Genomic DNA, 16,617 nt, shown 5'->3' with positions numbered 1-16,617 from the left:
GGTTCGGAGGTCCTCCATTATGGCAACCCTACTTACAGAGGCAGTAAGGGCAAGCTAAGAAGCAGTGTGCTTCATTTTAGCCTGTAGTTATGGAACTCAGTAGGTGTTTTGCTCAATCTTTGCTATTTAACTTGGAGTAGCATTAAAATATAAAAATTAAAGTGTAGTAGGTATGATTATAATGTCCATATATTTGTCTAATGAAATTTTCCTGGGTCCAACTAGAAGCGGCTAAATTCTGTCCATAGAATTTCTCTTGGCTTGTTCTTTGTATAGTTTCACATTACTTTAGAGCAGAGAGAATGAACATGTTACTTCTCTGACATGTTCGTCTTCATGTGTCCTTGACAAGTGTTGTAATTCAATGACTGAGTACAGAAATAATCCTTGTACACTACTGATAACTGTACTCATAGCTGTGTTTCTTATTACTGATTATAAGTTGTAATAGCCATGCAAGTTAACAAACATAGAGTAATTTAAGAAATACAAAGGATTTGTAGTGTTTTTAAATAGCTCAGGTAGCCTATCTAGCTCTTTGTATGATTTTTCTTCAAGATTAAAAAAGCAGACATGTCATTCACAGAGGTGGAAAAGAAGCACATTTATGTTAGAGAACCCACTGCTTATGCATATCTTTCTGTAATGGAAAGTTTTGGATTAGATGCATTAATTAAGAAAAATCAGTTCTCATAAAATCAACTGCATTATAGGCCTTTTGTTTTATATAAAAACGTTAAATGGCTATGAGCATGAAATTGACAATTTGGATTGTTCTGTTACTGTGACTTTCCTGACTTCCTTGTTTAATGTGGTATAATCTCCTGAATACACTTGTCAAATGAATGAATTCTTTGTGGGGAGAAATTATTATTGTAGGGAGATACTTCATCTATTTGCCATGCAGTAAACATGCAGCTATGAGCAAAAATATTTTTCTCCATTTTCTTTCCACCTGATGACTGACCTCTGTGCTAGTGAACAGAAAAAAATGTGGAGGTTCTTCAGATATGCACAAACATTGTTACAGAATTTAACATCTTCATAGATCTGGAAGAGGCTTGAATGATCAAAGATAATTTTCATGTACAGTAAGAGCAGTACAAATTTTGGTTTAAAAAATTCCAACATGGTTGGGTTATTCCAAAAGTTCCAGCCTTAAGAATGAGATGTGATTCAACGTTTTCTTAAGCCCATTCATTAACTTAAAGGCTAAGGACTTTGATTTTCTCCCATCTTTCCTTTAGTAAAGTGTGGTAAAAAAGAACATGAGCAGGAAATATGTACTTTCCACAGTGGCATGTTCCTGATGTCTTCTAATAAAAGATGCCATGCACTGCTTACTACATTACATTATGTACATATGCACCTGTATGAAAATTTGCTAAGAACAAATATTAAATGCTCAAATTGATTCTGATGTTCAGTTTTTTCATCATATCCTTTTGTCTATCATTCAGTTGCTTTCCTGTTTTTAAGATATCTTCTGTTAAATTCACTGGCATTTACATAGTAGCAGATATTCAGTAACCCAAGGTATATTTCTCCATATTACACCATTTATTGTACACCAATTCTTTCAATGTTGCAAAAGTTTATAGAATCTGACATACCTAAAGTATGAAGTGATGAGTTAGAGAAGCCAGATTTTCTTGGGGAATTAAATGTATAATGGATACAACTGTTGCCCATGTGTATGATCTGCACTGTGTGTAAAGTATGTGATCATGCGTGTGTGAGAAAGAGACTTGATAAAATACTAATTCATAATTTATTGTATTTGTGGTTTGTTGAAGTCCAGAATTCCACTTGTGTACCCATCAAAGAAACTGGTTTACTGTGATTAATATTGATGTGTTATATTTGTGTTTTCTCTTTAATATCTGGCTGCTGTACAGAAGTTCTTTGTGACAGTCAAGGTCTTCAGAGTATCCACATTTCACCAAACCACTTGCTACTGGCCAGATGGTGAAATATATCATTCACATGAACTTTTTCCTCAGAGTTTTTCTCCTCTTTTTTCCTCCAGAGATATTTGATCCCTCTCTTTGAGTCCCTAAATGAACTGGTCCTATAGTTAATTCTATCCTCTTCGCTTTCCAAAGAAAAGGTTTTTCCTGCTCCCATCATTTTCTCAATGAAAAATTTCCCCCCCAGCTGTTAAATGTTACTGGTAATCGGGCACAGGACAACAGATGTTAGAAATAACTTTGGCGGGTTACAAACCGCCACTTACGACACGCTCCGTGCGTGCTAGGGTTAGGAAGGGGCGCGGAGTGCGTCGTAAATGGTGGTGCCCATCCACATGGGCGCTGCCATTTTGACATCTTGGACGCATAGCGTCCAGACATGTCACGGCGGAAGTGACGCCGCGAGGGCGCACTTCGCCACTCGCGGCGCCACTTCTGCATTTTGAAAAGGAGCGCTATTTCGGGAAGCCTTGCGGTCTGGCCGCTGGGGCTTCCCTTTGCAGTGAATGGCGGCGGTGGGAGAACGGCCGCTTGAGGGTGGTCTGTAACCCGCCTTTGATTCTTAGTTTAGAAAAAAAGTAAAAGGTGGTTGAATTATTGTAGAAACAGTGATATGGAAACTGAGTGGCTAATAGTTTAGTGGAGGGCATTTTACATCACACTGTACAGTATTGTTTGTTGGCATAGTTTAGTAAAGCTATATTGCTTTTTTAATGTGTATCTGTCATATTTATTATTATTATTATTAATCTTTATTTATGAAGCGCTGTAAATTTACACAGCGCTGTACATGCAATCCTTTTAGTTAGACGGTTCCCTGCCCTCAGGCTTACAATCTAAAAAGACATGACACAGAAGGAGAAGGGAGTGGTGGAGGGAGAGGGTAAGAGGTCCAGCAGTTCCTCTCAACCTCCGAGGCCTGGACCAAGGCAGATGGACTGAAGGGAGGGCTTGGCTTCAAAATGGAAGGTTAATCATTATCCAGGGAAAATACATACTCACAAGTAGGATAATGCTTATACAGTACATAGCAATACAGGAAATGGATCGATAAACAGCCAACAACAGAACATCAGATAGTAAGCGACAATTATGCGATGCCTGGGAAGGCTTCTCTGAATAGGATGGTTTTCAACTCCGTTTTGAAGCTGGTTAATGAAGTGATGGCTCCTGCTTGTGGAGGAAGAAGGTTCCAGAAGTGAGGGGCAGCAAGTGAAAAGGGGCGAATCCGGGATGGGGCAGAGGAAATCCTGGGCTGAGACAGGAACCCTTGACTACCAGAACGGAGGGCCCTGGTGGGAAGGTGAGGAGAAAGAAGGTCTGATAAGTAAGGAGGGGCCAGTTCATGGAGGGCTTTGAATGTCGACAGCAGGAGCTTATACTGAATGCGGAAAGGGAGAGGGAGCCAGTGAAGGGATGCCAACACAGGAGAGATGTGGTCAGAGCGGTGGGTGGAAGTGATAATGCGTGCAGCTGAATGCTGGACAGAGATTAAGGGACGGAGGTGAGAAAAAGGAAGCCCAGCCAGGAGGACATTACAGTAATCAAGTCATGAGATCACTAGGGCATGGACCAGGATCTTGGCAGTAGAGGCGGAGAGATATGGTCGGATTTTGGCAATATTGTATAAAAAGAATCTACAAGCCTTGGCTGTGGTCTGGATCTGAGGGATACACGACAGAGAAGAGTCAAAGATAAAGCCAAGACTGTGGGCTTGCTGGACTGGTTGAATGGAAATGTTGTCCACAGAGACAGAAAAGGAGTGTTGAAGGGTGGGCTTAGGAGGAAAGACAAGAAGCTCCATCTTGGACATGTTGAGCTTCAAACGCCGATGGCGCATCCACTGTGAGACAGCTGTAAGGCAAGATGAGACTTGCTGTTCAAGCCTTGGAGAAAGGTCAGGGGCAGAAAGATACAGCTGGGTGTCATCGGCATACAGATAGTAGGAAAAACCAAAAGAGCTGATGAGTTTTCCTAAGGACAGTGTGTAGAGAGAAAACAGAAGGGGACCCAGAACAGAGCCCTGGGGAACTCCAACAGATAAGGGAACAGGAGAAGAAGTCAGACCCCCTGCAACCACTGCAAAAGATCTGCCAGACAAGTAAGATTTAAACCAGTCGAGAACAGAGTCTGAGAACCCAAGGTCAGAGAGTATGTCAATTAGGAGACAGTGATCAACAGTGTCAAAGGCTGCAGACAAATCGAGAAGAATGAGAACAGAGTAAAGGCCATTAGCCTTGGCCTGTAAAAGGTCATTGGAGATCTTAGTGAGAGCTGTCTCTGTAGAATGCCTTGGGCGGAAACCAGACTGAAAGGGATCGAGAATGGAGTTGGCTTCATATATATCTTTGAGTTTTCCTGCATGGCAGGGGGTTGGACTGGATGGCCCTTATGGTCTCTTCCAACTCTGTGATTAGATGTGGGCAAAAGCACTCATGGTTCCATTAATAAATGTTTGCTCTTGCAAGGTTGCTGAAGAAATAGAGCATGTTAAGTGAGGTGGTTTGAACAGAAAGTAGCCTTTTGCCATGTTGAGTGAGGAGGCACTGAGAAGTCTTTAAAACTGCTAACAGGGCTCCCTTAGCTGAGTATGTAGTTTTGACTTCTAGCTTCCCCCCTCCTTTGCAGTTACCATGACATTGAGCTAGAATATAACAAGTAAACAAGTCAGAATTCTCAAGTCAGCTTTAAAATGAAAGACCATAGCTGGCTGGGCAGAATTAGAAAGAACTAAGCCAAAAAAAAATCCCCCTATGCTCAGGATTCTGTTAATTACACATGCATAAGTTTCCCTTACACATGGAGGTATCCTTTTTTGGTCGCCACAGTGATTGATATTCCATTCCTCCCTCCTCAGTGCCCAGCATCCCCTCTTCAACCTACTGAACAGCACCTAAGGTCATCTACACAACCATTTCATGCTTTGTGGTGAGCAAACAGAATGGGAGAGGCATCTGGCTACATTCTTTTGAAAGTAAAGGTAAAACCATTGCAAATTACAAACCACAGAATTCCACAACACTGAGCCATGACAGTTAAAGCATTGTGAAACTGCATTATTTCTGCAGTGCAGATTAGATCTGGGAACTAAACCAGCAATCTTCTGGATAATATGTAGTTTGTTACTATGTTTATGGGATGTGGCAAGTAATTTTTCATCCAAATACAGTGGTACCTCGGGATACGAAATACCCAGGTTACGAAATTTTCGGGATACGAAAAAATCCCATAGGGAATTATTGTTCCGGGTTACGAATGTTTTTTCGGGTTACGAAAAAAACTTTTGGTGCTTTTTTCGGCTTTTTTGCACGGAATCGCGGCTTTTCCCCATTAGCGCCTATGGCAATTCGGCTTACGAAGGCTTTTCGGGTTACGAAAGCGGCCGCGGAACGAATTACTTTCGTAACCCGAGGCACCACTGTATGCCTTTCTGCTGTTTCACATTTAATTTCTGGTTCAATAATAGGGGAAAGTGTTCCAAGCTACAGTCTGTTGTATCTTTATTGGATTTATTTTCCATCACCTATTTTTAAAATTGGCTTAAAAACAACTTGCAGCTGATTAGTTGATTTAAATTGCAATCACATGGAATCAGTTCTCATCCTGAAAAATGTAAACTGACTTTTTAGTATAGTTCAGTTTAAGATTGTTCCGCTATTATTGTTTTTGCTCAGAAGTGTTCTCACAACACGCCTATTGTGCTTCGTGACCTCCAGCTGTTCTCATGAAAAGGGCTGTGATTATATATTTTGTTGAGCTAAGACATTAATGAGTGTATTAGGTTTGAAAGTAGCACAAAACGTCTTGTAGCACAAATTAAGAAATGGAAAAACTAAGGAAAAGTACCTTTTGTAATTAGAATACATTCATTCAATATTTCTTTTTCACATTACAGTATTTTAGGGTTGTCTTAATCATGTTTAAAGGGATGCAGTGGCTTAGTGGTTAAGACGCCAGTTCTGATGTTCAGAAGATCGGAGGGTTGGCAGTTCCAGGCCTGATTGCTGCATGATGGTGTGAGCTTCTGTCACTAGTCCCAGCTCCTTCCAACCTAGAAGTTCGAAAGCATGCAAATACAAGTAGATAGATTGGTACCACTTAAGTGGAAAGTTAACAGTGTTCAGTGCAGTCATGCTGGCCACATGACCAGCAGAGCAGTCCTTGGACAATGCTGGCTCTTTGGTTTAGAAACGGAGAAGAGCACCGCTCCCTACAGTAGGTTACGACTAGACATTCATGTCACAGGACTACCTTTATATTTTTAATCATGTTGAGCTACTGCAGACTTAACAGTATCAATTCTTTGGCTACAATTAAAAAAAAAAGGAGTGGACTGCTGGAAGTACTGGGCAATCTGCCGTGGAGTAGCCACCTGTGATCATTCAGATGTTCCTTAACTAGAACCCCTACCATTTCCAATGCTGTTCAGGGTAATACATCAACATCTGAGAAACCACAGATTCCTTGGACCTAGATATTCATTCTCCTTTCCTGATTTTTTTTCTTTCAGGAACTATTTCTGAATCCCCTGATATCCCTGCTCCAGTGCTAGGCTCTTTTAGGTGATTCTGCCCTGGATGTGATCAAATGCTTGTTGCAATTTGAAAGACTTGAACTTCTAGTGAAGAGGAGTCATCATCTTCTGGCCCATGTAATAGAGAACTCTAATGAAAATTTAGTCTCCTTGTGGTAGCCTGACATGGTCTTCTTAATGCAATTGGATGGATGCCTTCCAAGTCAGCTTGCCACAAAAGTAGAGTTAAATGATTGCAGACAGTTTTGGAATTCTAAATACTTTTTAATATGTTAATTATATGACAGAAAAGGAAATCTATTTTATATCATCTTCTAATTCTTGTCAAAAAGTCCTATGTAAAAAAAAAAACAAAACCCTCCAACAACCATCTATATGCATGTAGATGAGCAGGCGAAGACATACATCAATAAATACTTGCTGGATGAAGCCTAAAACAAAAAATTACTAAGCTGTAACAAGGCATTGTTAGGTATGCCTTAAAAGAGTGAGAAAAACTGAGTACTTAAAGGGGAAAAAGCTGATTGGGCTCTATCCTGCCAATGTACATTATCTGTGAACAGATGCTGAATGATGTGCTGTTGAACTGATTATAATGGGACTGCCTTAAAAAGTGTGACCTTGATTGTGCCAGTTGCACTACACTTAAGGATTTTTCAAATTGCAAATCTTAGTTATTATATGCATAGCAATGCTTTTAACATTATTTCCTGGGCTGCATGAACATAACTTAATCAGTACCTTGCAGCACTTGTTCATTTTGCAGGCGGTTGTCTTTTGTGACCATGACTAACACATTTGCAATCTTTCTCTTGCTTAAAGTGGAATACTGACAGCTCATTACAGGTAAAACACAGGTCTGTGAGTTTACCTGCCCTTTTTGAATATTAGTGTGGAGTTGTCTGCTCTTAGGGAGGGGGTGAGAGAAATAAAAATATGTATAGTCTCCAGTGTGAAGCCTTGATGTCTAGCTATTGGGAACTGCCTAGAACATCTCTGTTTTTTTTAAAGTAATGATGAATAAATCTTTACCAGATGCTTGCTTGTTTGAAAGCATTAACAAGGTTGCAATTCTGTATGCACTCAGTTGCAAGTTAACCCCAATGAACTTGGTGGGACTTCTGAGTACCCATGTATCAGATTTTGCTGTAAAGTTGTAATGAGGTGAAAACCAGACACACTAGAGCCATACTGAAATTGATGAGAATGAAGCATACACCAAAGTAAATTGATTTCCATGGTACGAGTTTACTCAGAGGTGTACTCAACATTTTATGTTTGGACCTACCTTCCAAACCAAGGCTGGGTAAAATACAGTAAGTGGGTGAAATGGTACTCCTGAGGTTGATGGACTAATGCTCCCATCATTCCTTATCATTTGGTAAACTGGCAAAGATGATTGGGAGTTGTAGTCCAACATAATCTGGAAAGCTGCAGGTTGTCCATCCCTTTATAAAAGAATTCTTCCTTTGATTTTCTAGACCCAACACTAGCCATTTGTTTCACAGATGAACATACTAATTTTTTTCTGTGCAGCCTACTGCTGTAGGAAGCTGTGTGCTCTGAGCCATTAACCCAACAGTAGTGTTAAAAAGACAAGTAGAACAAACAATGCTTCCTCCTCTTAAGACCTTCCAGATAACTATCTTGAGACAAAATCATGTAATAAGAAATCATCAAATTTAAAAGCACTAGTTAATTTTTTAAAGGAGAACATTCATTAGAACTACTGTACTCAGGTTCACCTTGTAGGTCACTTCACTTATGTACTGTATGTAATTTGTGTGTGTGTATGTGTGTACACACATATACACACACACACATATATATACACATACAGTGGGGCTTTGTTACTGCTAGGGTTTGGTTCCAGGACCCCCCGTGGATAACAAAATCCGTGGATGCTCAAGTCTCATTAAATACAATGGCATAACAAAATGGTGTCCCTTACATAAAATGGCAAAATCAAGGTTTACTATTTGCAATTTATATGTTTTTGGAATATTTTCAAGCTGTGGATGCTTGAATCCGTGGATAAAAAATCCGTGGATAAGGAGAGCCGACTATATATTCAATATTATAGAAGTAGATATAGATATAATGTAAGGTCTTCATTAGTAGTTAAAATGAACATTCTGGAACAATCCTTGAGATATTGTTAGATGTTCTGCATGATGTGGGGCAACTTGCTCCCAGCTGCCATTTGAGTTTTATTCAGAGGTAGGTTATAAATCTTTTTTAAAAAGAATTTTAAAAAAACTTTAAAAAAAGAATAATGCTCTCAATGTGAAGGTGAATGCTCTCATTGGCGGGGTACATACCGCCACTTTGCGGCGCTCTGCCGTCGCCGCCGGTAGGTCCGCGGGGAGCCGGAGCCTTCAGACGGCCCAACTCCCGCGCGGACTGAAAAAGAAGCTCCAAAATGGAGCTTCTTTTTCCGTCGCGTTTGCGACGTAGCGAGGCGCCAGGGGCGCACTCGCTACGTCACAAGGGACGCGACGCGTACGGACGCTCAGCGTCCGATACGCAAAGATGGTGCCGGCCATGTAGAAGGGCCGGCGCCATCTTGTACGGACGGAGTCCGTACTAGGCCCAGGGGCGTCTGTAAGAGACGCCCCTTTTTTAAAATGGGACGTCCTCCAGACGTCCCAAATGCCGGTATAGAAAGCCCCACTGTTTTTCAGGAGCTGTTTCTTTGTCTTCCAGGATTTATGTATGTCGCACTCATCATTTTTTGTTTCCTGAAGTTATAGAAATGTTCATAAAGTTTGCCAAATATTCATCCTTTACAAGAGGACATGGCTTGTATAACAGAGGAAGCTAGTATGAAGCACTTTTTGCCCTAGCCAGGGATACGGTTAGGTTATAGGTCTTTGCAGAAATACTAAAGACCCAATGGATGTTCTCCCCTTTGATGATAAGGACATTATAAATAAATGTTGTTGTTGTTGAAATTGAAATTTCAGAGTCTCTTAAATTACACAAGACCAGCATCTATGATCTCTGATATCTTCAGGATGCAGTTTTAAGAAGAATTACTGGAAATTAAGCCCCATTGGCAAGCACACTTATTTCTAAGAGAACACGTATACAGTTGTACTGTCAGTGTCATTTTCCATTGAAATGTTGCTTCCAAATACCAGCAAAGGACCTCAGTTTCAACCTGTATAAAAAAAGATATGAGTTTGGAATTCTAATAAAAAATAATCTAACAATGGAAACAGCTTCTGTCTGTGGAAATAATGGCTTTTTTTTTTATGGAACTCTATTTTTTGTTGTAATCTCTATGTATCATATAATTGCTTTTACACTTGTACCTCATTTTACTTCTCAAACATCTAGAGCTTAAGAGTTTTAATGGAACCCATACCTCCCTGTCTAATAGCATTCATGCCATTGGATCTAGATAGATGTTTTGGGTTTTTGGGGGTGTGTGTTTTGTAGTTTATTCTTTCTTTAGTTTCCTATTTTGGTTACAGCTAGCTACAAAAATTTGGTGGTGGTGGGTGTTCAGCTAATGATGTGTTAACTAATGAACAAGTATATCCAAATATGAGGGAGGTGTGGTGGTTTGAGTGTTGCACTATGACTCTGGGTAACCTTGGGCAAATCATACACTCTCAGCCTCAGAGGATGGCAATGGCAAATCTCCTTTGAAGAAACTTGCCAAGAAAATCCCATGATAGGTTTGCCTTAGAGTTGCCATAAGTCGGAAATGACTTGAGGGCACACAACAGCAACAGCAAGCAGACAGATTACTACATTGGCATTGCCAAATTTACGTGGCTGTAAAGTGTTTTTAGTACAGATTTCTAGCTGAATATGGAGTCTGTAACAATTAACAGAATCTAGATTTAGTAAAAAGGAAAACTTAGGTTAGAAGTCCAGTTTTGATAAATAAAGCATATTACATTATTATATTTTTTTTTGAGTTCTTCGGGCAATGTGGCCATGTTTATTCCTGACGTTTCTTTCGGCGTCTGTGGCTGGCATCTTCAAAGAACGCTGGCACAGAAGTGAGTGGGATATATATATATATTTATTGTGTGACTCTAGGTTGGGAGGTGTGATTTATGTGTTAATTTGTGTATTGTTCTGTTGCTGAATGGCAAGGCCTCAGGGTGGGAGGACATGCAAGGAGGATTTGTGTCTGCTTAATTAGTGGTCTGTTGTCTGATGGGAAAAAACCCTGATCCTGGATGGTTTTTATTTGCATTTTGCTGGGTCTTAATTTTGGTGTTTTTCAGGACTGGTAGCCAAACTTTGTTTACTTTAAGGGTTTCTTCTTTCCTGTTGAAGTTGTCCAGGTGTTTGTGGATTTCAATGGCTTCATTGTGCATTCTGGCCGGATAGTTGTTGGCATATTTATTTTTCTGTCCCATTTGCCAACTGTCATCTTCTGGCCTGGAGGGAGTGAAAGGACAGGCCCAACGCCATCGGGCCTGGCCTTGATTAAGAAGAAGAGCCCTCCCTTCAGTCCATCTGCCTTGGTCCAGACCTCAGAGGGAGAGAAGAACTGCTGGACTTGATCCCCTTCCCCACCATTACCTTCTTCTTTTGTGTCATGTCTTTTTAGATTGTAAGTTTGAGGGCAGGGAACCGTCTAATTAAAATAATAATTGTAAGCTGCTCTGAGAGCCTTTAGGGCTGAAGGACGGGGTATAAATACCGTAAATAAAATAAATAAAATAAATTTGAATTTTCAAAAAAATATTTTAATAACAGAACAACAAACTCCAAATTATTTCTTTTCATCCATATTGTCTTTCATTCCACAGGGCGTGATAATGCATGTGAGAAAACATCGTATATGTTCCTACGGAAAGAACTTCCTGTGCGGCTTGCTAATACCATGAGGGAAGTAAATTTGTTGCCTGACAACTTGCTGAATAGACCTTCAGTTAAGTTAGTTCAGAGTTGGTAAGTACAAAAATCAAGGAATCTCTTATGAACCTAACTGTGGTTTGGAAACAGTAATAGTGAACTATGCAGCATAGTCATTTGTTAGTACATAACCAATTCACTGGTTGATTTTTTGCTGCATGGTTAGGCTGTTCCTTCAAGATATACATTCCAGTCCTCCTCCCTTACCCAGAAGTTCCATTTGGTTTTCCCTTCCTCTTTCTGTCCCTAACTATGCCCTGGTTGCACACGTATTACAGCTGCATTTTTATAAGAATATTCTAGTAAAGTAAAAATGACACAAGAATAAATTTTGTTTATGTGTATGTTTGTATTCTAGGGTGAGTGTTGTGTAGGTTTTTGTTTTGTTGTGTTTTGTTTTCAAAACTGCCACTTATGGAAGAAGCTATCTGCTTTAGATTGCTGCCCTCATGTACAGTTCTAAAGGTCTATTCAGAAGTAAATACAATTTTGATCAAATAGTAAATTTGTTGCCTGACCACTTGCTGAATAGACATTTGGTTAAGCTAGTTCATAGTTGGTTGCCAGGTAAGTGTGGGTAGTATTGCAGCCTAACATGCCTTTTCAATAAGCAGTTTATATTTTTCAAGCTTTTCCCCCAGTTGTGTTTATGCTAATATTGCTCTTCATGTGCTATTTCAGGTATATGCAGAGCTTTCTTGAACTTTTAGAATATGAAAACAAAAGTCCTGAAGATCCTCATGTTTTAGATAAGTAAGTGATTGGTTGCTCTCATTTTAGACAAGTTGACACTGTTAATATAATCTTCTACTAGAATACAAATGAAATCAGAATTCTCATTCACAAGACTTGTTCTGATTCAATGAACAATTTTTGTTTTAATTGGGACAAGTAAATACAGGTTAAGTATTCCTTATCCAAAATGCTTGGGACCAGAAGTGCTTCAGAATTCAGATTTTTTAAATTTTGTTTTTGGAATAAAAGTGGGATAGTATGTACTGTATTTGCAAGGCAGGAGAGCGATGTGAGACTAGAGGGAAACACTGGCTAGCTTCCTGGAGATCTGTACTGCATCTTTTTTTTGCTGGAAAGAAACAGGAGAGTAGTGAGGCTGGAGTGAGATGCAAGGATCTGTGAAATGGGAATCTAAGCATAGTGCTTGGCACAAATCCACGCCTCTTGCCATTTCACAGATCCTCATTTCTTTCTCTAGGTGCACCACACTTCTGTTTCTCTCCAGCCTCACTGATAAAAATATCACAAATTTAGCTCTCCAGAGAGGCCCCCAACCATTTGCTTCTGTCTTGTGAACAGCAGGAGCATCACGTTGGTACTCAAAAAGATTTTGGAGCAGTTTGGATTGCAGATTTTCAGAGAAGGGGCACTCAGCCTGTGTTTCAATGTCACAAATGAGCTAAATTGGTAAGAAAAAGTTGTTTCCCTAAGACAAATTACAGTGCACTTGCATCAACCGCTGACTCGCCATCCATGGACCTGAGCTTCTGCAGATGGCAACCCTTGGCTTTTTCAGTGGGCGCCCGTGCATGCGGCTGTGTGCACGGGTATGCACACACACCCATTGAAAAGGACAGGACTTAAGGTCCCTTGTTTTTTCCTATGTGCAGTAGGATCTGGAATGAATCCTCATGGATAGCAAGGGACAACTGTACTGTATATGCAAACAAGTCAATCAAATATTTATTAGATATATTTGTTAGTTACATTTACATCCCACCTTTTGTCCAGTGATATTAAGGTGCCATATATGGGTCATCCTCTCCCTATTATATGCTGTAGATCAGAGTGAGAGAACATAAATGACCCATGATGACCCAGTTTTGTAGGTCATTGGGGACTTGCACCCGCCTTTCCCAAGTCCTAGTCCAGTATTGTGACTGCTGCACCAAATTTCCTTCCATCCTGTTGTAGTTTATATGTTAGAGAAATAGGATGTGCTTTGGTACTTAGATCTCCACACATTCCCCCCCCCCCCCCCATGCAGCATAGTAGAGGCATGGACTTCTCTTGGCTTTAACTCTCAGATCCTCAAAGAATCAGCAGGCTCTAATCCAGCTGAAGCTTTAAAGCATTAAATAATTTTTGAGAAGGGGTGCTTGTCCAATCAGCAAGGTAGGTGAGGAGGTTAAAACCCTCCTGGTGAAATTTGAAGGTTTTGAGGTTTGGGATTAGGTTGTTACTGTTCAGATTTCTCAGTTATTATTTTTAGAGTAATGGATCATTTGAAAACTGCATGAGGAATTTGCAAAGGTACTTAAGCTTTTCTGATTAGACAGGAAAATGGCAAGTAAAATATCTTAGAAAGAGGAGAACTCTTTCACAATCAGAAATGTGTGTTAGAAAAGTACCTGCAAGGAAAATGGACATGATTTTATTACTTGATAGAAAAGGTTATATTTACATCTGGCCAGCCCTTTGTGTTAGTATAACTTCTCTGCACAAGTCAGAGAGAATGAAACTGATAGGAAAGTGAGGGAGTTTATATTTGTAATTAAAGTTAAGACAATGAAATTATTTCCCCTCTTGTGTTAAATATTTAGCATTTACACTCAAATATTTAAAACTTGTAATTATGACAATCGCTCCGATGTTGGAATGTTAGTGAAATGTGTGGTCCCAGTCATCAAGGAGAGTGAGTTTCTGTAATTAAGAAATGTTTTCTGGAACCTGTATTGGTCACACCGGTTTAACAAGTCAAAAAAAATCTAAGAGTATTCACACAGTTTTGCTTATTTTGCATCATTCTCTTTTTATCTCTGACTGTAAGGAGGGGAAAAAACTGCGCAGCTCTGAAGCTCTATCCCATTGGTTATATACTTTTAAGCTTGTCTTCCAGCCGTTATGGAGACAGGCTAGCTTGAAAAGAAAATGAAATGCTGATGTATTCCAATGGCTTGACCAAGTACAAAATTAAATAATATGAGCAAGGCACAATGTATTTATGTCTGTCTCTGGACTATCTCTAGATTGAAGTTTGCTGGAGGACAATACACTGTCAAAGGTAATTGAAAATGGCCTTTTCTGTTGTGGCACTCCATTTGTGGACTACCCTCTTCTTATGGTATATCCACACTACAGAAATAAAGCAGTTTGACATCTCTTTAACTGCCATGATACAATGCTGTGGAATTCTGGGATTTGTGGTTTTGTGAGATATTTGGCCTTCCCTGTCAGAGAGCTCTGGTGCTCCACCAGACTATAAATCCCAGAATTCCATAGCATTGAGCCATGGCAATTAAAGTGATGTCAAACTTTATTTCTCTGGTGTGGTAGCATTCTTAGAGGCCATATAAGGACCAACTGGTTTCAATCCAGAGCCAAATAAAAACATGGCTCTTTATTGGAATCTTCGGGGCCTAATTGATTTAATCCAATTCTGCAGATATTCTTGACTTTAAAGTGTCTTAAACTGCTAAGTGTCTTGTTTTCAATTGCAAAGTTGTTTAATATGTCTTTAATTTGTTTAAATTATCTTTACTGTTTTAATTACTTTAAATCTGATTTTATTTTATTCTGCTGTATGATCCCATGATATAGGACAGGATATAAACATGTTAATGAAATGAAATAATGATCTCTTTGCCAACTTTACCATCATTTTGTCCTTACTGAAATCATCTATACTCCTTTGGTGTATTTATGGATTATTAGATTGACATAGAATTGACATATGTCAGGGGATTGGACTAGATGGCCCTTATGGTCTCTTCCAGCTCTATGATTCTATGAAACGGAGCCATTGTTGAGCATCCTTTGGGTTCAGCCGGTCAACCAATTACAAATCCATGTAACAGATACCTTGTCTAGACCACATTTTACAAGCTTGTTTGCAAGAATGTCATGGGGAAGCTTGTCAAAGGCCTTACTGAAATCAGGATATACTATATCTACGGCATTCCCTTCATCTATCAAGCTGGTAATCCTCGGTAGCAATACTATAGTGTATGTTGTACAGCAGCTTTTGAGCATAACAGCAGTATGCAGCTTAGGTCCAGAGTATCTGCAAGACCGTATTTCCCCATATGAACCTGCTAGAAATCTAAGATTTCAGGGGAAGTCTTTCCTTTGGTCCCTTGGTGAGGTCATGAGAGAGAGCCTTCTCAGTGGATGCTCCCATTCTCTGGAACTCAGGAGGCTAGACTGGCTCTGTTCCTGCTTTCTTTTCTCCGGCAGGCAAAGACTTTTCTTTTTAAAGCAGGCTTTTAATATGTAACTGTGCCATTGGTGTGTGTGTTTTATTTTTTAAAATTTTCATATGTTTTAAAATAATTTGATACTATTTTAATTGTGATATTTTAATTGTTTTTAAAATCGCATTGGTAGATTTTAATTGATTTTCTTCTGTGAGACCTGGGTCCTCTGCTGGAAGAAAAGCAGCATATAAAATAAATAAATAAAAAATAATAGAGGTGAATGAATGTGAGATATGTGAAGACATATATAGTTTTAGTGAGGAGACCACTAAGGAAATGCATATATCATGCTTAGGTCAGTTGTCTACTTTGAAATGAATTCAGGAGAAACCTATTGTTTTGGCTTTCAGCAGAATCCAAATTTACATGTTGGTGATTGGCTGGGATTTCAGCCATTTACAAAGTTCTGGAGCCATTTACTAATAAAATAATTGTATTTGAAACATATTAAATTTAAAACAGTAAGATGTTGTAACAGAATTTTTGATCAAATAAATTTGCTTAGGTCCTGGGGGAGGCAAAACAGACAGTTCACCGTGAAGGTTTTGAGAAGGGATGAAGAAGAGCCAATAAGTACAGTACTAGATTCAGAGATTCAGGCAGGGAAACATGCATCTGCTTCTCTTCATAGGTTCAGCTGTGTGGAACTTTAAGTACAGGATAGTTCAGAAAGAATGGTACAAAAGTAAAGCTGTTTTACTTGGTTTTGCACCATTTTTTTGAATAATAACAGCAGTTCTGATGGTAGAAGTTAAAAAATCTTGCATGCATAATAACCCATTTTAAAAAATAATTTTATTATACTTTGAAACTGTGCACTTCTGTTTTCAGATCCCCTTCCTCTTGCAAAAGCGTCATTCTGTTTTTTGCTAATAAGTCATCTGCTCTCTTTATATACACTGCCTAATGTATTATGTATTATGTTTTTTATCTAAATGCACCATGTCGGTTTTACTTGGATCAATATATTAAACTATATCCTTCTGTTCTTTTTTTAGTGCTGCTATTAAAAAAATTG

General features: G+C 39.3%; 1 protein-coding gene across 5 annotated transcripts in view; it reads left to right on the top strand.

Moving 5' to 3' along the window:
* The window catches only part of PDK3 (pyruvate dehydrogenase kinase 3), a 91,312-nt gene that overhangs the window by 18,877 nt on the left and 55,818 nt on the right, over nucleotides 1-16,617 (top strand). For 4 of the 5 annotated variants that reach the window (XM_042460748.1, XM_042460746.1, XM_042460745.1 and 1 more), the window contains exons 2-3: nucleotides 11,283-11,424; nucleotides 12,070-12,141. In XM_042460748.1, coding sequence (XP_042316682.1) covers nucleotides 11,283-11,424; nucleotides 12,070-12,141 — 214 coding nt within the window. Of the gene's footprint in view, nucleotides 1-4,827; nucleotides 4,951-11,282; nucleotides 11,425-12,069; nucleotides 12,142-16,617 lie in introns of all 5 variants that reach the window. The other variant, XM_042460749.1, reaches the window with a different exon arrangement.

Source organism: Sceloporus undulatus, chromosome 3 (assembly GCF_019175285.1).
Source record: "Sceloporus undulatus isolate JIND9_A2432 ecotype Alabama chromosome 3, SceUnd_v1.1, whole genome shotgun sequence".
Taxonomy (NCBI): Eukaryota; Metazoa; Chordata; class Lepidosauria; order Squamata; family Phrynosomatidae; genus Sceloporus; species Sceloporus undulatus.
Note: the sequence above shows the minus strand (reverse complement) of the source record. Positions and strands in the feature narration are given on the sequence as shown.